The sequence below is a fragment of the Myxine glutinosa genome, chromosome 9, assembly GCF_964187855.1.
Source record: "Myxine glutinosa chromosome 9, kmMyxGlut1.1, whole genome shotgun sequence".
Lineage (NCBI taxonomy): Eukaryota > Metazoa > Chordata > Myxini > Myxiniformes > Myxinidae > Myxine > Myxine glutinosa.
The window spans coordinates 68,936,843-68,962,061 of NC_136269.1; the positions used below are offsets into that span (position 1 = coordinate 68,936,843).

Sequence of the window (25,219 nt, forward strand, 5' to 3'; positions counted from 1 at the left end):
ATGGCCTCCCACAAGGATCTGTCCTAGCACCTCTGCTTTTCAACCTTTACACTGGCGATACATCACCAACAACAAATTGTAAATATATTTATGCAGATTAAATCTCCATAGTAATTGAGGCACCAAGGTTGGAAGATGCAGGAATGATCGTTGAAGAATATCTCAAGAACATGGAGAAGTACTTCAAGTCATGGCGACTAAAACCAAATGTCACCAAAACAGTGATCATTGCCGACCATCTAAAATCGAGGAAGCCTTTCTTGATATACGGAGAAAGGCTTCTGCGCTCTGAAAAGGGCATATAACCACTGAGTGGTGTGATGCGTGGCTATATTGTGATGTTCCCAATAAGGAACTTGTTGGCGACCCCATGACCAAAATACCTGGCTCCTAGCTACCAAGAAGACTTCTTTGCACTGCATTGATCTGAATAAGAACAACACATGGAAGATGCAACTACTTCCTTCATAATTGAGGGATGAAAGACACTCCATTCTGCAAATGTGGTGCAATTCAAAAGGTCCTGCATATTGCCCAAGAAAGTCTTACTACACATCTTAAGTACCGGATTCCGGGCCTGAGGATGCTGTTGCCGATGATAAAGTGCAGCTTTTCGAGGTTCGATGTGGGCCGCTCCTCAAACGGGATGCTACCTAGCGCATGGTTCTCCACCCTGCCCAGCTGCTTTGCCACCTGTACAGGTAATCCAGCCAATAAAAGCAGAGGTCAAGGTCAATAAAAACCCATGAAAAAAGCCAAGCAGACCAAGGTTTTGTAGGATGTGGATGGAAAACTACCTCATCAGAAAATAAGAAAGAGTTGTCTCAAATGCAAATGATGGTTATAGTGAATCTTTCTTATCACAACTACCAGATGTTTAGTCCCAGACCTTTGATGGAACACCTTGAAAGCCTAATGGTTAGCCTGGAAATTCCCACAATGTAATCATCTTCATTCTTCCTAAGACCCACTGTAGGACTGTAATGTAGCAGTGATTTGGTGACAAGTACCGAGTTTACAGATTTTTGCCGAGGCACCTGATTTAGGATTTTGTTGCCTCAATTACAAGTGCCCAATCCCTCTTCTTTAAATGTTACAAGTACGTTATTAAGGGCGATGTTATTAAATATATGGCAGGCATATCTCGATCTATTATTTACTCAGAACATCACTTAAGTCAGAACAGATGAAAATTCAATCACTGACACTTGAGACTCATTCATTTAAATTAATATTAAACTCAAAACTCTCCCTTAAAAACTATAGGGTTCATGAAAGGGTTTACTGGGAAATCTGAAGGCCTTGATGTATTCACTCTATGTTAGTTCTGCCAAACAGCCATTGCAGCTTGCGAGTGATGAAGTTGCAAGACTCGTGTCCTGTCGAGGCGATAAAGGAAGAGTTCCATTTAGATTGAGTACGGTTTTAAGGAATTCGAGTGGTAATTGTGGTGGTGGTGGTGGGAGTTAGTCTGCTTGTTGTTCTTGCTAAACACATACTTGTGGGTAATTTTGCTGGCATCCAATTTTCAAATCCCATATACTTTACTCTTTATTTGTCAGAATTTCATATTGTCCTAACAAACCAAGTAAGTACACATTGATTTTTTCCTAATGATATTGTCCAGAATTTTATATTTATGCACGAGCTAATCCCTGAGTCTGAGATCACTGTAAAATAATTAAAAGTGTGCTAACATGTACATAGATGATGCCTCATACATACCTCTTCCGTCATCTTGGACTTCCTTCTCAAAGTCATGGACATCAGCTTGATCCTCAATGCTTCCATCTGGCTTCCATGGCGGTTTCTGGAGTCCACCTGGCAGAGTACAAATAATTCGGATATTTCAGTAACGTGCACGCCATTTGTTTTTCGTTTAAATATCCAGTTAATTGAAAAAGTTACCAACCTTGTTCTGAAGAAGTGCAGTCTCATCATGGCAATACACCCGCCTTCCAATAGTCTCATGGATCTGTTCCATCACAGGCACAGCCTGCATACCCTGGAAATTCCCTGAAGGGTATCCAGGCTCTGGCAAGTCTCCCATGAACCGCAAGATGGTCAACCAGACCACCAGTGCAGCCTACAAGTGAAAAGCAGTGCCCAAGAGGCTGGAGATATTGTACTAAAACCCTCCATCCAATTCCTTTGATATATAAATTGACCAAAGAATACCCAGTGCATCATTGCAGTGTCACTTTCATCATATAGGCTGATCATAAATCAAAAGACATCTGTGTAGCAGTACTCATACTCCCATCACCTTGGCTATTCCAATTAGCAATGTCCCAGAAATGAATGTGGCCTGTAAGGTAAGGATTTCCAGCATCGTATTTGTTCCACACACATAATTTTTTCAAATAAATTCCTCAGAAAAAAGAAAAACAGTGGCTACATCATTCTATGATAAACCACCATATCACTGTGCCTCAACATGCAGAGGTAAGTGAAGTTTCTTTGCTGTAGATTAATTTATCTTCTGATGCTGGAGAAATGGTCGTTCTGTTGATTTTTTTTTAACTTCATTTTTTGTCTTTCTATTGTGCGTGTGAATGTGCACTCTATCGTGAATAATTCCTACTGAAAGTAAAAATCCTTATGTTTGGATGTCTTAAAATTTTTTTAAACATTATGACAAAAAGATAGATGGTGATACTATTACAAAAAAACTGTTTTTGCAGTGACCAGCCAAAACCGTACCTGCTGGTCTGCTTCATCCTCAAGGTAGAGGAGGGAAGTCTTGAGCCTGCGGCGAATATGTGAAGCCGACGCCGATGCTTGGAAGTAGGTGGCAGCAAGCTTGGAGAATTGGTAGTCTGCAAGGTCCTCATCTTCCTCATCAATGGGCAGCAGTGGTGCCTCATCAATCTCATCAACTTCCATTCCCTGCCTGTCTATTGCCAGGTCCTGAGGAGCAGGAAGAGGCAATGAACTCATTGCTCCATGTAAAAATACAAATTCATGTTCTGTTACCAAAGCAATGCTCTATAAAGCTTATTAATACGTGTAAATATTTTGCAACTGCAAGGAAAATGCAGGGCTATTAATTCACAACTAACTATTCATTCCATTTTTGACAGGGTGATTTGAATATATATTACACCATATATTCAAAGCTCCTTAATATATATATATATATATATATAGTCATGGCCAAAAATATTGGCACCCTTGCATTTTTTTAAAATAACTCACAATTTTCCCGAAAAATACATTCAAATTGACAAAAGTATTTGGTCTTCACATTTCTTTATTTCACTGTGAATATTACAGAACCTTTGTTTTTGATTCAGAACCTAATATATCCTTTTAAATCAGAAAATAAAAAGAAATGGCATTGACAAAATTATTGACACCCTAGACTTAATATTTGGTAGCACAGACTTTGGACAAAATAACTGCAGTCAAGCATTTCCTGTCGCCATGAATGAGTTTCCTACACCTCTCTACTGGCAGTTTGGCCCACTCCTCTTGTGCAAACTGCTCCAGTTCTCGCAGATTTGAAATGTGCCTCCTCCCAACTGCTGTTTTCAAATCTCCCCACAGGTGTTCAATGGGATTTAGATCTAGACTCATTGCTGGCCATTTCAGAACAGTCAAGCGTTTTGTCTTGAACCATTCCTGGGTGCTTTTTGAAGTGTGTTTGGAGTCATTGTCCTGCTGCAAGACCAATGGTCTATGACGGAGATCCAGCTTTCTGACACTGTTGAACATTGCGCTCCAAAATGCCTTGGTAATCTCCTGATTTCATGATGCCATGCACACATTCAAGGCACCCAGTGCTAGAGGCAGCACAGCAACCCCAAAACATCACTGAACCTCCTCAATGTTTGACTGTAGGGAAAGTGCTCTTTTCTTTGAAGGCTTCATCTTGTTTTCTGTAAACATAGAGATGATGTGCTTTACAAAAAAGCTCGAATTTGCTCACATATGTCTACAGGACATTCTCCCAGAAGGATTTTGGCTTGTTCAGGTGTGTTTTGGAAAACTCCAGTCGGGCTTTATTTTGTCTCTCTCTCAGCAGCAGTGGGGTCCTCATGGGTCTCCTTTCATCGAGTTGGTGACGGATATGCAAGTTGAAACTGTTGTACCTTGTGTCTATATACATACAAATATATATATATATACACATATATATATACATATATATATGTATATATATATATATATGCATATATATGTATATATTTGTGGTGGGGGTTGTGAGGGGGAGTGGTGGGGGGGAGGGGGGGGGTAGGGGAAGGGGAGGAGGAGGATGCTGAAAAGCCCATATATATATATATATATATATATATATATATATATATATATATATGTATATATATGCAAGTTTTCGCTTCCTTATGCATCTGCTGTGTATATATATACACACACACACACACACTGCTGTTGTGGGAATATATAATATACACTATTGTGCAAAAGTCTTGGATATTTTGCATTTTTCTACTCTGATGCATAAGGAAGCGAAAACTTTGTGTTCAATGCAAATAAACCTCTATGAAAAAGAAAATATTATTAAAATAATTAAATTGATACACAAAATACCTTGATATTGTTATGAATTTGGTAATGCAACATCTAGAGCTAGGTAGATCTGAATAGGTAGGTATTCGGCTGTCGTGACAGGGACTCTACATGTAATAAGTTATTGATGTTTAGGCGGTTGTCGGGGTAAGATGTATGAGTGTGGATCTACCTGGAGATTCGAGTGTTAAATAGTGAGGGGTTAAAGGTAACGCCCCTGTGAGTATCACCTAGTAATCAAACCTTTGTCCTTTATGGCACTGCAAACCACATAAACATTAGTTAGGTCCTTAGCGCAACATTAAATAATCCCCTTTCCCTGACAAGGACTTCGTATTAAATTGACAGGAAACCAGGCCAAAAACACCACCACAATTGGCCGCCACCGTGTACACCTCCCAAGGCCTACAAACCGGGCCGGCACGTGTTATGCCAGGACCGCAGGGTCGCGTAACGGGGGAGATGTTAGGAGTCGCATGCCGTAGAGGGCGTGACCGGCGAGCTGGGACCATATGATTGGCTGAGGAGTGCGCGAATGTGACGTCATCGGGGAGAGATATATGCGACGGTCGGACGCCATTTTCGCCAGTTGCGATCTGATCTCGAGTCGTCCCAGTTCGTTGAACAGTTGAGTAGAGCGTCCCAGTTCGGTACCGGAGTGGCAGTTGAGAGAAGTGAGAGCTCGTGGCAGTTGACGGTTCGTGCCATTTTCTACAGTTCGTGACCACAGCTCGTTGCAGTTGGCAGTTGGCACTCGGCACTCAGCAGTTGGCAGTTGGCACTTGGTTTTTGGTTGCTTCGTGCAGCCCTGCGTTGGACCGACGAGGCCTGGTGGCGCTTGGAGGCGGAGGCAGAGGGCCGTGGAACTTGGAGCGAGGTGTGCGATCGGGCCGAAAGGAGCGGTGTTGGACGGCAGCCACAAAGACGACAAAGACAGATAAGCCCGGATCCGCGTACACTGCACACGACGTGACTTGTTATTTTCGTATTAATCTCCCTCGTTTTGTGTCTGATATCAGTCGTGTGGGGACGTCCCGATTTAGTTATTAGTATTACCGGCGCGTGCTTTTTCACTGGCTTTACTTTTAATAATAAATCCTTATATTATTTTCTGTACATATTTGAACGCAGTTTCCTGGGTGTTTCATTTTAATAGATAAGGCTGCGGAGCCTTCGCTGCGTCCCGCCATTTCGCGCGTTGGTGTTGAACGTGAGTCCGCCATTGAGTGTTCGCCTCGGGAGTTAAAGTCTCGCAAATCGGTCATCCGTACTCTGTGGTGTTAATCACGGTTACGCGACAAGTGGTGTCAGGAGTGTAGGATTCGAATCCGTCGGACAAATTTTTTTTGTCCGCGGCGAGACATCGACACGGTCGGGCGTACATTGCGTCCGACGTTCGAACGCAAAATTTGGATAGGCGAGGCGGAGAAATTTAATAATCAATTGGGCATACGGAGCGCGATATCGCGTCTTCGTCAAATTTAAATTGTGTTTTTGGAATTAAAATAAATACGCGCGCGGGAAACAATCTTCCGGAAAGCGGATGTCGGAAATTGATGAGATGGAAGTACGCAGCGAGGCCTCCGTCAGCGTCGGGAGTGAGCCGGAAATAGGGGAATTAGATGCAGAGGTGAGCCTTGGAACCTCCCTCGTCCCGAGCACCAACTTATCCCCCTCCCCCACCGGGGAGTCGGGAGCAGTAGGAACGGCCCCGACAACCGACCAGATGTTGGGTCAATTGCTTCGAAAAATTGATGGGTTGGGAAATAAAATTGATGGGGTAAAAGGGGAACTGAATGCCCAGAGTGATAAAATTGAAGGATTAAAGGAGGGATTGAAAGAACAAATCAAAGGGATGGTCAGCAAAATCGATGGATTGGAGGGAAAAATGGAGGTGATGAATGAACAAATGAATGAACAAGGGAATGAAATAAAGGAAAGGAATGAACAATTGGAAGGAAAAATTGGGGAAATGGCACAGCAGCTGGGGGAACGAATTGATGGCATAGAAGGGAGAGTGCAAAACCAAATTACGGACAGACTGGGGAAATTTGAGGGTAAAGTAGAAACTCAAACGGGGGCACAGGAGAAGCCAAAGGTGGCAAAAATTGAATCGGAACGGGGTGAAGCTAAATTGGGAATGGGAGAGAGTACGGCCCATGCAGATGTGCACGGGGCTCAGGAGCCGGGAATGGCAAAATTGGGAATTGCACAGGGAATGGCAATTGAAGTAAATGGGGAGACTGCAGGTGCAGAGGTGGATGGGGAATGTCCACAGGTGGATGGGGAATGTGTACAGGTAGAGGGGGAATGCCTGCAGGTAAACGTGGAGAGTCCACAGGTGAGCGGGGAAGGAAATTTGGAATGTGAGAGTTGTAATGGGGAATGTTTCCCACATTCTGGCCTGGTTGTTTATCGGGACCGTGTGGATGTCACAACACCCCAACCGGGGGATGAATTTGGAATTGTGCAGCACCAGGGCGGTGGTGCGGAGCAAGAGGGGGTAGAGTTTTTGGGGGTCCGTGCAATGGAGCCGGACCAGGTATTTATTGGGGATATTGATCAAAGCCTGGCGGGGCCAGGAATGATTTGTAATGATGAGGATGATTTGATCCAGCGGCTGGAGACCTGTGACAGTCCCATGGAGGTAGAGCTTGTTCAGGCCCAAAGGAGTCTGGGGGAAGAGGTGAGTTGGTCCGAGGAGGTGGTTGGAATGACCGAGGGGACGCTCACTGTACACTGCTATTTGGAAACAGAGGCTCCAAAATTGGACAACCAGTTGGGGGAGTGTGTTGGCTCCGGGCTGGATTTGGATCTTGGAGGATCGGGAGATAGAGCTTCTGGAGATTTGGTCCCTGTAGGGAATTTGGATCAACTGCAGGGAGGGGCAGAACAACCGGTGGTAGAGGTTGTTCCCTGCAGCTGCGGAATGGCAGTGGGAATGAAAATTTGTAAAATAAAATTACAATGGGAAATTGATTTGGAGCAGCCATGGTTTGGATTGGTCCCCAGGCTGCGGGATCTGGATATGGAGAGGTCATGGGTGATGGCCTCGGGCAAAAGTTGCCCCTTTCAAAATTTGGGTATGCCAGCCAGCTGGGGGGCTGTGATGGCGAGATTTGGACGTGGGGTCCAGCCTTGGGTGTCGAGGTACGACCTGGGTCCCACGGGGGGTCTGGTGGAGTGTGGCGTCCCTTGTCCGTCGGGGCGCCGTCCGAGCTGGTGGCTCGGGCCGGCAGGGTCACCGGACCCTGGTGGGGGTTAAGACCTCCAGGGAGGTCCGAGGTGGTTTCTCAAGCCTGGGATGGCAAATATTGAGGACCACTAGGGGGAGGTGTTGTGGGTCGCGCTTTGGTGGTGGCACTGTGGACGGCCAACTTGGGACTGATGTGGTGACCACCCGGGCATGCGGCCTGGCACTCTCCTCCAGGGACTCTGGGACAACCAGCATGTGGTGACCTGGCATGGTGGTTGGTCTATGGACGCGGGTCAAACCGAATGGACAGGGATGGAGATAGCCTGCCGGACAACCATTGGGGCATCTGTGGAACGTGATGGTGTGAGTGACCTTCCACAGATGCTCCGTTATGATTTATGGACTCTCGGGTTGGGAAGAGAGCCATGGGGATGTGAATCGGGAGATGTGTAACGAGCCGAGCATATGGGCCATGCTCGGCTGGCATGTGTATGGCAAAGCATCCTTCTTTGGTGAGGTTAGTGAAATGTGACAAATGGTTGGCATGGGTAATCTGTGGGTTAGATGGAAATTTAAGGGTGGATTGTGAAATGCCATGGTGGACACTGTACAGTGACGCCATTATTGATCCAGGTGTGTAGACCAAAGTGTTGGAGGCTGTGATGAAATTAATAGGGTAGCAAGACACAGCTTTCAACTGGTTGCGGGGGCAACTGTGCTGATATTTGGGACGCGGGATGATGGGGATGTAGTTGTGTAGCCTGAGGGTCAACGTGGTGCTGTGCGTGTCCGAGGTGTGTGGACCATGTCTTCTGGGTGGGTCTCCTGGTGGAGCATGGCTGTTGACTGGACCTTGGTGTGGTCAAGTGTGGGTGAGCACTGGGGGGCTGCAGTTCTGTAGTCGGACTGGGGGATGATGGGGAGGTGCAGGGGACGTGGCTGTAGGGATGCCACGCACTGCGACCGTGCCCCCCAGGGCCGAGGTTGTGTGTGCGGTAGTGTGTGTTGTGGCAGCAAGTGCTCACCACATTGGCCAGCTGGGGCTGCTGCAGCTGTGTTCCTCGCAGGGGGGCCGAAGGATGGATGGTGGGTCGCGCCCTTATGGACACTCATGGGCCATGTTGGCGTTTTGACTGCTCACCTTGTCCCGGTGACCCTTGCACGGTAGAGGTGCAGAGCTGTCGTGGCCACAGGTAGTTGTGTAGTGATGATCACCGTTGGATGCGGATCCACATACCTGCCAGTGTAGTGGGGACAAAAGAGAAATTTGGAAGTATTTGGTAGGCCCAATGTGAAATTTTGGGATTGTGAAGGGTGGATGACACTCTTGGACCTGACCAACCTGCAACTACCTGCACTTGAGGTGAGTGTTTTGAGGAGTACTGTCCCAGGCTTCAGGACTTGCTTTGGAAATTGGGGACATGTAAATTGGAGTTGGGAGGCGGGTGAGAGTGATGACATGGCCGGTGAGGGGATGGAATGGGAGCCACAGTGTCCTGTGGGTGGCGTATGTTTTTGTGTTGTGGTTCTGTGTTTTGATGTGGTTGTGAGAATGGAACCTGGAGAGTGAGTGATGATTATTGGAGATAATGAAGGGTGATAATTGTGCTTTTTTGGAAATGTGCTAATGGAAATGTGTAAGGATTCAATGATTCGAACTGTGAATGGGATTTCACATTGGCAGGCCATGGCAAGCCTTGTAACACCTTTTACAACATCTATGAATTGTACTGAATTGTGCTGAGTTGTGTGGAGAATTGAATGGCAGCGGGGGAGGAAGTGTGTTTTGGAGTCTTGTGGGTGGGGAAGGTGTGTGTGTCCGCAGGTACAGAGCAAGCTCTGAGGAGCGATGCCTGCGGGCCCCCCTCTGCGGCAATTACCCCTGGCAGCCGGTGGTAACTGGAAATTGGAGCTCGTCGGTGGAGGGTCTGGTTGGGCGCCGCGGGGTGAGGAAGTCCCCCGGTGACCCGTGTTGCTGCGCGAAAGCAGGAGGCAAAGGAGCCTGGGGTGTGTGGAGACCCTCACCGGCGAGGTAACGGCGGAAAGGGGCTGTTGGGCTGTCATGGGGCCAAGAGGTAAAGGGGGGGGGGGGGCAATGAATTTGTAAGTCGGTTGACTTGTTTTTGGGACTGCGGGCACCACAGCCTGATGCGCCCCCACCATCTTTTGTGCGGTACCTCCCCGCTGCCTAGTTGAGGAATGCACACACACGTGAATGACATCAATGCCATGGTCCTGCAGGGGGTGTATTGGAAATAAGTGCTTTGTTGATTTTTGAAATGCCTTGATGACCTATGGAATGAGAATGAGTGGTTAAGGGGTCTGTGTTGCATGAATGTGGGCGAAATCCACCGAGCCGTGTCACTCACCTGTAACATCTGGACAGGGCCCGTGAAAATTTAGTGGGATGCATTGGGGATGGCCCCGCAGGTAAGGTTGAGTCTTGTGGCATCCACCGGGGGACGCGGTCTGTAGACCGGGGTATGTACAAAGGTTAGAGTTTTGAGTTTTGGAAAGATGGTTAAGTTTTGTGGTTAAGTTAGTGTTGTGTGTTGTTGTTTCCTCCCCTCCACAGGAACAAGGAAGAAGATGTACATACTTGCATGATGGTTAAGGGGTTCAGCATGTTAAGGAAGTGTAGGTAGGTAGTCCGACTCACTTCCCACAGCCCTTCCTGATTTATTTCGTAGGTTAATTAAGCGTGTGACAGTAAGTGTTAAGGCTGGAATGGTAGCCCTGCGGTGAACCTTGCAGGAGCTACGGTTCCAGGGGGGGGGCTGTGTTATGAATTTGGTAATGCAACATCTAGAGCTAGGTAGATCTGAATAGGTAGGTATTCGGCTGTCGTGACAGGGACTCTACATGTAATAAGTTATTGATGTTTAGGCGGTTGTCGGGGTAAGATGTATGAGTGTGGATCTACCTGGAGATTCGAGTGTTAAATAGTGAGGGGTTAAAGGTAACGCCCCTGTGAGTATCACCTAGTAATCAAACCTTTGTCCTTTATGGCACTGCAAACCACATAAACATTAGTTAGGTCCTTAGCGCAACATTAAATAATCCCCTTTCCCTGACAAGGACTTCGTATTAAATTGACAGGAAACCAGGCCAAAAACACCACCACAATTGGCCGCCACCGTGTACACCTCCCAAGGCCTACAAACCGGGCCGGCACGTGTTATGCCAGGACCGCAGGGTCGCGTAACGGGGGAGATGTTAGGAGTCGCATGCCGTAGAGGGCGTGACCGGCGAGCTGGGACCATATGATTGGCTGAGGAGTGCGCGAATGTGACGTCATCGGGGAGAGATATATGCGACGGTCGGACGCCATTTTCGCCAGTTGCGATCTGATCTCGAGTCGTCCCAGTTCGTTGAACAGTTGAGTAGAGCGTCCCAGTTCGGTACCGGAGTGGCAGTTGAGAGAAGTGAGAGCTCGTGGCAGTTGACGGTTCGTGCCATTTTCTACAGTTCGTGACCACAGCTCGTTGCAGTTGGCAGTTGGCACTCGGCACTCAGCAGTTGGCAGTTGGCACTTGGTTTTTGGTTGCTTCGTGCAGCCCTGCGTTGGACCGACGAGGCCTGGTGGCGCTTGGAGGCGGAGGCAGAGGGCCGTGGAACTTGGAGCGAGGTGTGCGATCGGGCCGAAAGGAGCGGTGTTGGACGGCAGCCACAAAGACGACAAAGACAGATAAGCCCGGATCCGCGTACACTGCACACGACGTGACTTGTTATTTTCGTATTAATCTCCCTCGTTTTGTGTCTGATATCAGTCGTGTGGGGACGTCCCGATTTAGTTATTAGTATTACCGGCGCGTGCTTTTTCACTGGCTTTACTTTTAATAATAAATCCTTATATTATTTTCTGTACATATTTGAACGCAGTTTCCTGGGTGTTTCATTTTAATAGATAAGGCTGCGGAGCCTTCGCTGCGTCCCGCCATTTCGCGCGTTGGTGTTGAACGTGAGTCCGCCATTGAGTGTTCGCCTCGGGAGTTAAAGTCTCGCAAATCGGTCATCCGTACTCTGTGGTGTTAATCACGGTTACGCGACAATATATACGAATAGCATCTATGTCCATCCTCTTCCTTAAAAACCATTGCAATTCTTCTCGGGACACTTTCAAATAATTTTGTCATAAACTCTCATGGAATGGTCTCCCACACTTATTCCAAGACCTTCCAAAGAGCATCTAAGTTGTTGGAATTATTTTTGTCTTTTCTTTGCCTAAATAGTCCCACATAGCTTCAATAATACCGAGATCTGGGCTTGTAGGGGACCATTTCATGCATTGAAGGACTCCAGGTTGGGAAAACAAACAGGATGGAAAAGTTCATTTCAGATTTGGATGTACTGTCTGAGTACCTTTCATAATATAGTGCTTATATACTGTATGCACTAAAAGAGCCACGCTCTTCCATAACTCTGGCTATCGTAGAGGAAATAATCCACAACTTTGTTTCATTGTCATAATTATCATCCTCAATACAATCATCATTCCGTCTACAATGATATGCAGTCTCCACTTGCATGTTTTTAAAATTAATTTACAAAATCCTGAATGAATTACAACAAACAACAACAACAGGCATTTTAAGGCCATTTTCCCTGCAAGAGCGGGGGTTAGCCTTGCGGTCCCCATGACTGTTCTCCATTTTGCCCTATTTTCTGCATCTCCCCTTGGTAACCCCCTTGCCCGCCTTTCTTCTTCGACCATCTTTAGCCAAGTCTTTCTCGGTCTTCCCCGTCCTCTACTTCCTTCTACATTCATTTCCATCACTCTTCTCAACCAGTCAGTTTCATCCTTCCTCAACACATGACCAAACCATCTCAACCTGTTTCTCTTTACAGCATCCATCACAGGCTCTATTCCCATAATCTTTCGCAATTCATCATTTGTCTTCCTCTCTCTCAACGATACTCCACACATCCACCGAACCATTCGCATTTCCACCCGTTCCAGCCTTCGTTGCTGCTCTACGTTCATTACCCATGTCTCACTCCCATAAATCACAACACTTCTCACACATGCAGCATACACCTTTCCCTTCAGCTTCAACGACACTCCCCTCCTCATCAGCACGCGACTCAGTTCCCGAAACTTCTTCCATGCACATCTCACTCGAGCAACTGTTGCCGAGTCTGATCCACCTTCTCCATTGAGCATGTCTCCTAGGTAACAAAATCTTTTCACACCTTCCAGCATCACACCATCTCCAAGATCCAACTCAACATTTCCTCCATCTGCAGCTCCCTCTGTGCACACCTTACACTTGAATGTAGCTGCCACACTGGCTAATGACCCTCTCAAAGCACTACATTTTTGATGAACCCACTCAGCGCACATTGTACATTGAATGGAATTCACTCCGACACCCTTCCTGCACACAGCACACGGCCACTTCCCAATTCTTTCCACCTCACCACATGCTTTACCACTTGCCATCACCTTCGTTTTTCCGATATTCACCTTCAGACCTTTTGTCTCCATACATTCCTTCCACTTGTTCATCTTCTCCTTCAGTCCATCCATACTTTCTGCAATCAACACCAGATCATCTGCATACAACAACTCCCACGGTAAACCCTCCTTTACGTTCTGAGCCAGCACCTCCATCACAGCTACAAATAGTGGTGGACTTAGTACCGACCCCTGATGCACTCCCACCTTCACCTCAAACTCACCACTGTTCCCGTCCTTCGTCCTTACAGCTGTGCGTGCTCTTTTGTACATTGCCATCACTACTCTGATCAAGCATTCCTCCACTCCTAACTTCCTCAATGCCCATGTCACTACTTCAAGTGGAACCCGATCAAATGCTTTCTCCAGATCAACAAACCCAAGAAACAACTTCTCCCTCTTCTCCAGATACTTCTCCTGCAACTGCCTCACAATAAAAAGCACGTCTGTCGTTCCTCTTCCTGGCATAAATCCAAACTGCATTTCGTCAATCTTCACTTTCTTTGATATCATCCTCTCAAACCCTCTTTCCAATACCTTCATTCCATGCTCCAATAACTTTATCGCTCGATACGAGCCACAGTCCAGAGGGTCACCTTTTCCCTTGTATAGAGGGACGAGGGTACTCAGCTCCAAATCCACTGGAATGCGGCCTTCTTTCACCACCAGATTGCAGATCTATGTCATTCTCTTCACACCCCAATTTCCCACTGCCTTCAACATATCTCCCACAACTACTGTCGGCCCTCCCGCTTTTCTACTTTTCATTGCTTTTATCGCTTCCTCAACTTCCTTCTCAGTTATCTTCTCTGCCGGTCCTAAAACTGGGTTACTCTCTATGTTGCCATCCCATTCATTCTCTGCATTAAACAGTATTTCCATATATCTGTTCCATCTTCCTTTAATTCCATCTGGGTCGACAACGATTTGTCCCACTTCATCCTTCAAGCAACTCACCCCCATCACATCACGCCTCTCTTTCGCTATCTGCTTTGCAATCCTGAATACCGCTCTCTGACCCTCTTCCAAATCCAAGCGTTCTCCGAACATTTTCCTACATGCCTCCTGCGCCTTTGCTACCTCTTTCTTTGCAGCCTTCTTGGCTGCCTTATAACTTTCATGCTCTGCCTTTTCTGCCCCCATACCCTTCGCCTTCTGCCACTCCTTGAACTTCTTCCTCTTCTCGTCAATCTTCTTTCCAACTTCATCATCCCACCACCATGTTTCCGAGTGCCTCGGTGGTCCTTTTGTCCATCCACATACCTCACCAACGGCTCCCAACAGACTATCTTTCATGGACATCCAACCACTTTCAAGCTCAACCACATCATCCTCTACCATACTCAGCCTCTCTTTTAATGCCTCCCTCACTGTCACCTCTTTCAACCTCCACACCTTCATTCTCGGTTGGTACTTCACCCGCCGAGCTCTCCTCGCACCTTTCACCCTTATGTCGCAGACAACCAAGTGGTGCTGTGAAACAGCCTCCTCCCCCGGGTTCACCTTTGTGTCCCGGAGGTGCCCCCTATCTCGCCTACGCACCAGCAGGTAGTCAACGGTTGGCGTCGACCCACCTGACGTGTATGTAACAAGGTTATTATCCTCTTTCTGGAACTGAGTATTACAAATCAACAAATCAGCTCCATCAGCAAACTCCAAAATCCTTTCACCTTCTCCATTTCTCACACCATATCCGTAACCCCCATGAACTCCCTCAAAACCGTCCATACAGGTCTCCTCCTACCACAACAACTTCCTCATCTTTCACGTTTTCCATCAGCTTCTCTATTGCACACCAGAACTTGTCCTTCTCTTCATCGCTCCGACCAACCTGCGGAGCATATCCCAAGATGATGTTCACCAAGAGCTTTCCAATCATAATTTTCACCATCATCAACCTTTCACTCACTCTAGTCACATTCACCACACTGTCTACAAACTCCTCAGAAAACAGGACACCAACACCATTCACGCCCTCCGGGCACCCTTGCCACACGCACTTGTATTTCTGTCCCTGCCTACCCTTCACCATTCTCACACCACTTCCCTTCCATCTCGTCTCCTGCACACAACATATGTCCACTCTTCTTCTGACCAATACTTCCACCACTTCTCCTGATCTCCCTGTCATTGTCCCTACATTCCATGTCCCAAACCTCAGAAACCGATCTCCACGTCGGGCATCAGACTTTTCGTCGTCATAAATGGAGTGATTTCCACCCTTGCTTCGATCGGGTTCCCCACCTTGAGTTTTGACGAGAGGGAGCGGGGTCCCCCACAGGGTACTTCGGGCTGTACCCTGCCCATATGTAGTCTTAATTGTCATGGTTCTCTTTTTGAGGCAATGTTTTTATGGCCGGATGCCCTTCCTGACGCCAACCCCTTTAGTCGCCTCTTACGACACGCAGGGATACGGTGTACCTATTCTAAACCGGGGTACACACCGGTACCTGAATGAATTACAGTAGTTACAAATTTTCTTTACTTCTTTATTCTTCCAATTTTATATTTTTAATCTGCCAATCCCCTTTGTATTTCCCCCACTTCCCCACTCCTTTATTTTCCAATTTCCACACCTCAAAACCTGCAGGTGCCTCCCCCTCATTGACTAGTTGAGGGTCTGTTCCACCAAGGAATCCAAAGACCTGATCCACAAGGTCAGCGTCGTTGAGTGGAGTGAGTCTCTCGAACTCCCTCCTTGCAATCCACTCTTTTTTAAGCCGCAACTCTTCACGCTCCCGCATCGCACGTGCTGCTTCGTCCCTCACCAACTGCTCCAGTCTCTCCTGAAAGAAAATGTTTCTTGGTTACATCTAATCCTGCTGTGCTTTTAAAGCCTGCTAAGCTCAATAATCCTCCCAAGTAACTAAAAGACAGACAAACAAGGCAAAATTACAAAGAAATAAATATAGATAGACAAGCATGGTGTTGCAAACCGACCATTCCAGTGGCATTTGCTTTCTTTGCAAATACAGGTGCAGATGTGAGCTCCGATGTCTGCTGCTGAATGGAAAATTGACAGGAATATTCAATGCATGCTCCTTGCAACAGTGCTATTGCTACTTTTGGAGAATGTCTCCTTCAGCTTGATTTGGATTTACGTCACTCATTTCTTTGGGTGTTTACTATTTCCGACACAAGATACTCCATCCTAGGTGCAGATTTTTTGTGTCATTTCAATCTACAGATAGACATCAAGCATCGCCGACTATTTGATGCCTCAACACAGTTTAGTGTTCTCGGTCACATGTCTTCCATCCACACTCACGTACCCTTTGCAGAAAACACATTATGACTTCCTGTCCATAATGTGCCCATCAGCGACAATCCAGGTAAGCAACTAATTTTAGATACATTTTTGCCTTTTTTTCATCTTTTTTTTTTTTTTAGTTTTCTTTAAATCATGGGGGTGGTACAAATAAATGAGTGTGATCTATTAAAATGGGTGTGGTCCTTTGGATGGATGAATGTGGTGAAATCACGGTTGTGGTCCGTCAGATGGGTGTGGTCGATCAGATGGGTGTGGTCGATTGAATGGGTGTGGCGCCGTCATGGGTGTGGCCGATCGGATGAATGGGTGTGGCTCCATCACAGTTGTGGTCCATCGGATGGGTGTGGCTCTGTCATGGGTGTGGTCGATCAGATGGGTGTGGTCGATCGGATGGGTGTGGTCGATCGGATGGGTGTGGCTCCGTCATGGGTGTGGTCGATTGGATGGGTGTGGTCGACCGGATGGGTGTGGGTCGATCGGATGGGTGTGGCTCAAACACGGTTGTGGTCCATCAGATGGGTGTCTCATGGGTGTGGTCGATCAGATGGATGGATGTGGCTCCATCATGGTTGTGGTCCATCGGATGGGTGTGGCTCCATCATGGGTGTGGTCGATCGGATGGGTGTGGTCGATCGGATGGGTGTGGTCGATCGGATGGGTGTGGTCGATCGGATGGGTGTGGTCGATCGGATGGGTGTGGTCGATCGGATGGGTGTGGCTCCGTCATGGGTGTGGTCGATCGGATGGGTGTGGCTCCATCACGGTTGTGGTCCATCGGAGGGGTGTGGCTCTGTCATGGGTGTGGTCGATCGGATGGGTGTGGTCGATTGGATAGGTGTGGTCGATCGATGGGTGTGGTCGATCGGATGGGTGTGGCCCCATCATGGGTGTGGTCGATCGGATGGGTGTGGCTCCATCACGGTTGTGGTCCATCGGATGGTTGTGTCATGGGTGTGGTTGATCGGATGGATGGATGTGGCTCCATCACGGTTGTGGTCTATCGGATGGGTGTGGCTCCATCATGGGTGTGGTCGATCGGATGGGTGTCCAGCCCATCAAACACCAAACCACGCACCACATCAAGACCACGGGGTCCCGTTTTCACGCGTGCTTGCCAAAAAGCACCCAAAATTATGTATCGCCCACCAGGAGTTTGAGTACATGTTACAACAGAGGACATCAAACCATATTCCAGCAGTTGGTCTTCACCACTATACATGGTACCTAAAAAGACACTTGGGGATTGGCGTACTTGCCAGGATTACCAGTCCTTAAAAATGCAACTGTTCCAGACCGTTAACCCATTCAACACATTCAGGATTTTACCGTTACACTCCATGGTGCTAAAATACTCTGCAGGGTCGACCTCGTTTATGCGTACCATCAGATTCCCATGGATCCTGATGTCACCCCGAAGACAAAGTCATCACGACTCTCGGCCTGTTCAAATTTCTTAGGATGCCGTTCGGCCTACGCAATGCCACACAAACCTTTCACCGTTCTATCAATCAGGTGTCCCCCTCTCTCACTTCTTCTCTCGGGCATTACACTTCTGCTACATGTATCTAAATGATATTCTAATCACCAGCGCGACCACAGAAGAACAACAGGAACATCTACGTCTCCTCTTCACCCGTTTGCAGGACTTCGGCATCGTCATCAATCCCACAAAGTGCATATTTGGCATTCCGAAGTTGAATTTCCTCGGCCACTGTGTTAACCACTCAGGCATCCATCCGCTCGAGGAGAAGGAGCAGATTATTCGGGATTTCCCGTTCTCTTCATCTCAACACAAACTGCGACTGCTTTTGGGGTTCATTAACTTTTACCATCAATTGATTCCAAACGTAGCCTCAATACTGCAGCCGCTGATCGAGATACTCACAACTGGTAAACAACCTGAAGTGTTCCGATGGGCCGAGCCAACCTTGACAGCCTTCCACGCCATCAAAGACTCACTGGCTAACGCCTCACTCCTGATCCATCCAAAGCCAGAGGCACCACCATGCCAGATGGTAGACGCGTCTGAGGTCGTGGTGAGTGCGGCCCTTGACCAGTTCATCGATGCCATCTTCTCTAAGATGCTGAAACCACCAGAGCGCAAGTACATCACTTTCAATCAGGAATTACTCACTGTATACCTCACCATCAAACACTTCCCCCACTTCTTGAAGGCCAGACAATTCTCTGTCCTGACTGACCACAAACCTTTAACCTTCGCTCTGTCCACCCGTTGGGACTCTCCCTCTCTTCGCACACCGCCAACTCAGTTATATCTTGCAATTCACCACCTGCATCCGGCACATCGAAGGAATCGCAAATTCTGGTAGCTAGATTGAATCGTCTATATCTCGCAAGCTGATTCGACTCATAGGTACCGAACCACCACTTCCCATCCAGCAGCGAATGGTATGGTGGAGCATTTCCACCACCAACTCAAATCTTTTCTGAAAGCGCATGGCAACTTTACGCACTGGACGGGCGTCATACCTCTAATCCTGCTTGGTCCATCGTCCAGCAGTTGCTGTTCTAAAAGACAACCTTGGACGCTCCACTAGGAGGGGAAGTACTGTTGTGGCATAATTTTGACTTTCATATTATAATATGTAAATTTGCTTGAGCTCTGTTTGATCGAGGGTTTTCTGGTACCGGGTGAAAGCGGAAGTTAGACAAGCAGGTTTGGTCTGGGTTGTAAAAAAGGATTCACTCGGATTCTGAACACCTAAGACATCTTTTGCCTCCATGCTAAAAATGTAGTTTTACATGAATTACAACTAGAACGCCACTCAGTAGAGTGCATACTCCCGCCGTGGGTCAAGTTGGAATAATAGCTTTTGTTTAACATCCCCTCTCCCCAAAACAACAAGAGAGGTTCCAGGGAACCTGAACTCAACTGGTCTATATCAATATGGTTAGAATATGCATAATAGAACCACAAACTATATAGTTTATATGTGCTAAAAATATATGACAAAAATTGATTTTCAATATGGCCGCCCTGCCGCGCCAATTTTTGGGCGTGCAACGCCCAAATGCAATCCCAAACTAGTTTATGACTTAAAGATGCTGCATAACAAGTTTCATCAAATTTCATCAATATTTGTGACTTTTAGAGCGTAGACGTCGAATTGTTTACAGCCGACAGACAGACAGACAGACGACAGACGGACGACGGACACTGGGTGTCGACAAAAACTCAGCTGGACATACTCCAGTTGAGTTAATAAATGAAAAAGAAAGTAGGCCCTAACTGTCAGAGAATTTATTTTGATATATCTCGGAATTAGGGGAGAAAAACATAATTTAAGAATAAGAATAAAAGCTTCAATGCAGTAAAACAGAAAAAGAAATTCCCCAAAAAATTCCCCCAAAAAATTCGTGGATCCGGAATAATATCCTGAGCTTCACCAAAAACTAATCAATTCTTCCTTATCCCAAGGGCAATCATCCCACCAACTTCCATCCAAATCCGTTTCGAACTTTTCCAGATATCTTGTTCACAAACACACAAACACACACACGGACGGACACGATCGAATGCATTACTCCCTGGCGGGAGTAATGACATGAATATGCAATGGACAAATCAACACTGTATAGGACTCCACCTTTGGGATCCCAGGCTCATAAGCAATGGGCTCCGACAGGAACACAAGCCAGCTGTGTTTGTCGAAATTTAAGAATATTTTTGTCGCATTTAATTTGCATTCGCTGTGTATCGCAAGAAAAGAAAACAATATTAATTTTGCATTAAAATAACAACTACAGACGTTGATTGTTATGTTTTCTATTCAAAACAAACAAAAGGCAGGGAGTGTGTGTGTGTGTGTGTGTGTGTGTGTGTGTGTGTGTGTGTGTGTGTGTGTGTGTGTGTGTGTGTGTGTGTGTGTGTGTGTGTGTGTGCCGTTGGTTGTTATCCCCATATGCATTTTTCAGAAGGAGGAACGGAGCCCTCCCAGGTCTCAACGTATCCACATCCGTTAGCATGTACGTGTGCATAATATGTGTGTATATAATATGTATAATATGTCACGTATAATATTTTCATGATCACATATCAATATGCATGTATATAATATGTCACATACTATATGTGTATTGTATATGATCACATATCAACATGTGTGAATATAATATTGTCACGTTCCTGGCGAGAAAAATCTTTCCAAGGAACGGATAGCCGAACAAGCTGTTACTCCAAGGCATTCATCAAATGTGGCGAGGGTTGTGGGTGGGAGTGGTGGGAGTGGGGGGGGGGGAGGGGGAAGGGGAGGAGGAGGATGCTGAAGAGCGCTTACCTGAACGGATCCCACCGGGAGTCCTCAAACCTGCAATAAATAAACTCAAACGAAACCGGATTTAAAATGTACAAAAAGAAACAGGTTTTATTAAAATAAATGCCGGGAACAAAGAAACGCATGATAAACTAAATTCCTAAACAGGACGTCCCGAACAAACAGACTTGAAAACAGACAAACGGGAAACATAAATGAAAATAACTGTGTGTGTGGGTGCACTTAACTCGACTCGACCGGTGCGTCTCGGCTGAACTCTTCCAGGCCCCGGGCGCGCAGTCTCAATGCGGCTTTGGTGTTGGCGGGAACTCCACTCACTCGTTGGTGGGAACCGCCCGTTCACAAGTAGCAGGCCTCATCGTGCGTCCCAAATCACAGGCGTGCAAGCTTGCTCGTCCAGCCACGCCGGTAAAACCGCAACTCTCCGTCCCCGCTCTGCCTTTTGCCTCTGCACATCCACCAGCCCGCTGCCGGAACACGGCTGCTCGTGATGAATCCTCCCCGGGCACTATCGCTTTTGCAACGAGAGGCGCAAGAGGGAATGTTCGCCCTCAATGCCCAGACGCCAGACAAACAGCGTAATGAGGAGAAGATGCCGGCACACAACCGTTAATGCCAGACCCAAAACCGGGAAGGGGGGGGGGGGGGGGGGGAGGAGAGGAGCACTCACGACCCAATCGCTATGGCATCCAAAAAACGAGAAGGGAGATGTCCGCCGCTCCAACTATTTTTACACCCCGCTCTCTGACGTTATCGGTCGTGCTTCGCAAATCAGCGAGTTGCTTCTTACTTGTCCTTTCCTTCACCAATCAGCGAGTCCCTTCTTACTCGTCCTTCCCTGTCAATCAAGAGCCCTGGCCAATCACGGCTACATGGGGCGTGTCTTCACGGATTTTTCGTCCTATGCATCCTTTCCAGTCGGGGTAATCAGCCCAAGTGCATCATCTGGGTTTCCGGTTAGTTTTATTATTAATTAGTGCCATTAAATGTGCGATTCTAACCAGTGTCTAATGTGGTGCCATAAGAGACAAAGGGATAATCACAGAGGGAACGACGTACAAGGGATAATTTACCCTTATTCCCAAAGCTAGTTAACATGCCCCGCCCCCTCGCGATGGGGACAAATAAACAAGCTTAATCCGAACGCATGGTCCACACAAGTACTTATTACATCAAGGTTTCTACACGACATTAGGAGCACCGACCTATACAAATCTACCTGGACTAAAGTATCCCTACCCCCACAAACATAACAATATGTGTAATATGTCACTTATTATATTTGGATGATCTCATATCAACATGTGTTTATGTAATATGTTTAATATGTCACTTATTATATTTGGATGATCACATATCAACGTGTGTATATAATATGAATAATATGTCACGTACAATACGTGTATTGTGTATGATCTCATATCAACATGTGTGTATGTAATATGTTTAACATGTCACTCATTATATTTGGATGGTAACATATCAACATGTGTGTATATAATATGCATAATATGTCACGTATAATATTTGCATGATCACATATCAATATGCATGTGTATAATATGTCACGTACAATATGTGTATTGTGTACTAGCAGAAGTACCCGGCGAGGCCGAGGCAGGGGGGAGGAGGGGAAGAGGGGGCAGGGGGGAGGAGGGGAAGGGAGGGAGGGGGGGTAAGGGGGGGAAGGGGAGTGGAGGGTGGGGGGAGAGGGGGAGAGGGGGAAGAGGGATAGGGGGAAGGGGGAAGGTGGGGTGTTAACTGGAAAGGACGGATGATGAAGATCCATTCAGCCATCTCTGAGAAAAATGGCGACACACAGACAGACAGACCTCTCTTATATAGTAGATGATCACATATCAATATGTGTGTATATAATATGTACAATATGTGTATAAATCACAAGCATGCATGCGTATGTGTAAATCACGATTCACGTATTATATACAGTATTGTAGCGTGGTGCTACGCGCGCGACTTGCTACCAAGGAGGAAGCGGACAACGCGGTTAAACAAAAGTGTCTTTATTGACAAGAGGTCACTGTAGCACTGGCGCGCTCCGGGCTGCGCGCCCAGTGTATATCCTGAGGCCACGCCTACCCCTCGGGCCCACTTGGTGCGCGGAATGATGTCACCACGCCAGTGGGCTTTCGTGTCCGCCACACGCGCCCCCCCCCCCAGAATTACCGCGCACCTGGAGGGCCAGTTTGCGGGGCAAACGGATGACCCGGCCGAAGCGCCCTCTGGCGACCGGCGGCGTCCGGGGTGCAGGGATGCCAGCTGGGATGCCCCCGGCTGTACCCTGGATGGGTGCCGGACCGGGGGGGCGGCGTGCCGGCGGTGCTGGGCGGTGCCGGGGGTCCGCCCGCCGGGGGGCGGCCCCGACGCGGGGGCCGAGCCACCGGCGGTGGGTGGTCCACGTCGAGGTGGGCCGGCTTGAGTCGATCCACCGAGACGCGGTCGGGAGTACCGCCGATGTCCAAGGTGAAGTATTTCACCCCGGTCTCCAGCACGCGGAAAGGCCCGTCGTACGGGGGCCGCAGTGGTGTCCGGTGGGCGTCGTGCCGGACGAAGACATACTCCGCGGTGCGAAGCTCCGGGGCGACGTGTGTGGGTGGGTGCCCGTGGTGCGCCGTCGGCACCGGGGCGAACCTCCGGGCGGTCTCCTGCAGCGCGGAGCGCTCCTGCGCCGCGGACCAAGGTGCCGTGGGGTCGGGGAGGAACTCGCCCGGCACCCGCAGCGGTTGTCCAAAGACGAACTCCGCCGCGGATGCGCACAGGTCCTCCTTGGGCGCCGTCCAGAGGCCCAGCAGGACCCAGGGGAGCCTGTCGACCCAGCCGCCGTCGCGGAGGGTGGCCCGGAGCGCGGCCTTCAACGAGCGGTGGAACAGCTCGCACAGGCCGTTAGCCTGGGGGTGGTAGGCCGTGGTGCGGTGCAGCTGGACCCCGAGCCCCCGCGCGACTGCCCCGCAGAGCTCCGGGGTGAACTGGGGGCCGCGGTCGGACGAAATGTCCGAGGGCGCGCCGAACCGGGCGACCCAGGTGGCGATGAACGCCTGCGCAACGTCCGCCGCCGTCGTTGATGCCAAAGGCATGGCCTCCGGCCACCGGGTGGTGCGGTCCATCATGGTCAGGACGTGGGTGAAACCCCGCGAGGGGGGCAGAGGTCCCACCAGGTCCACGTGAACATGGTCAAACCGACGTTCCGGCACCACAAACGGGGCCAATGGGGCCTGGGTGTGTCAGTGCACCTTCGCGCGCTGGCACGCGAGGCACGTCCTGGCCCAGCCGCGGACGGCCTTCCGGAGGCCATGCCAGACAAACATGTCGGCGATTAACCTCTGGGAGGCCCTCGTACCCGGGTGGGACAGGCCGTGGATGGAGTCGAAAATCCGGCGCTGCCAGCCCGCGGGCACGATGGGGCGAGGCCGGCCGAGGGAGACGTCGCACCAGAGGGCCGTGCCTGCGCCGTTGAACGGCACCTTGGTGACGCGGAGGCCCGTAACGGCGGTCCGCAAGGCCTGGACGTCGGGGTCGGCGGCCTGCTCCGCCGCCATCCGGGCATAGTCGATGCCGAGGTGGACCGCGTGGGCAACGTACCAGGAAAGGCAATCCGCCACCGGGTTGTCCTTCCCCGCGACATGCCGGATGTCCGTCGTGTATTCGGACACGGCCGAGAGGTGACGCTGCTGCCGGGCCGACCACGGCTCGGCGACCTTGCCCATCGCGAACACCAGTGGCTTGTGGTCGACGAAGGCCGTGAACGCACGGCCCTCGAGCAGATGGCGGAAGTGCCTGACCGCCAGGTGGAGTCCGAGCAACTCGCGGTCGAAGGTACTGTACCGGCGTTTGGGCGGGCGAAGCTGCCGGCTGAAGAACGCCAGCGGTTGCCAAGTTCCACGCACCCATTGCTCATGCACCGCGCCCACCGCGTAGTCCGAGGCGTCGGTGGTGAGGGCGATCGGTGCATCGGGCGCCGGGTGCGCGAGCATGGTGGCGTTAGCCAAGGCGAGCTTCGCGCCCACGGACACCGCGTCCATCTGCTCGGTCCAGGTGACGTCACCTTTGCCCGGCTTCCCCCAGAGGGCCTTGTGCAAGGGGCGCAGGAGCTGGGCGATGCGGGGCAGGAAACGGTGGTAAAAGTTTACCATGCCCAGGAACTCCTGGAGCCCCCTGATCGTGCGGGGGCGCGGAAACCCTTTCACCGCCTCCACCTTGGCCGGTAGGGGGACGGCCCCGTGCCTGGTGACGCGGTGCCCCAAAAAGTCGATTTCGGCGACACCGAACCGGCACTTGGCGGGGTTCACGATCAGGCCGTGCTGGCCCAGACGTTCGAAGAGCGTGCGGAGATGGTGTAGGTGCTCTTCGCGGGACGCGCTTGCGACGAGGATGTCATCCAGATAGACGTAGATGAAATCCAAGTCGCGCAAGACGCTGTCCATGAGGCGCTGGAATGCCTGAGCCGCATT

General features: G+C 49.0%; 1 protein-coding gene across 1 annotated transcript in view; it reads right to left on the reverse strand.

The window, feature by feature from the left end:
• MYO7A (myosin VIIA) overlaps positions 1-25,219 on the reverse strand; it is a 151,756-nt gene that overhangs the window by 96,698 nt on the left and 29,839 nt on the right. The window contains exons 24-28 of the mRNA XM_078784432.1: positions 15,761-15,970; positions 2,704-2,910; positions 1,913-2,086; positions 1,726-1,821; positions 566-693 (exon numbers count right to left, since the gene is read on the reverse strand). Coding sequence (XP_078640558.1) covers positions 566-693; positions 1,726-1,821; positions 1,913-2,086; positions 2,704-2,910; positions 15,761-15,970 — 815 coding nt within the window. The remainder of the gene's footprint in view (positions 1-565; positions 694-1,725; positions 1,822-1,912; positions 2,087-2,703; positions 2,911-15,760; positions 15,971-25,219) is intronic.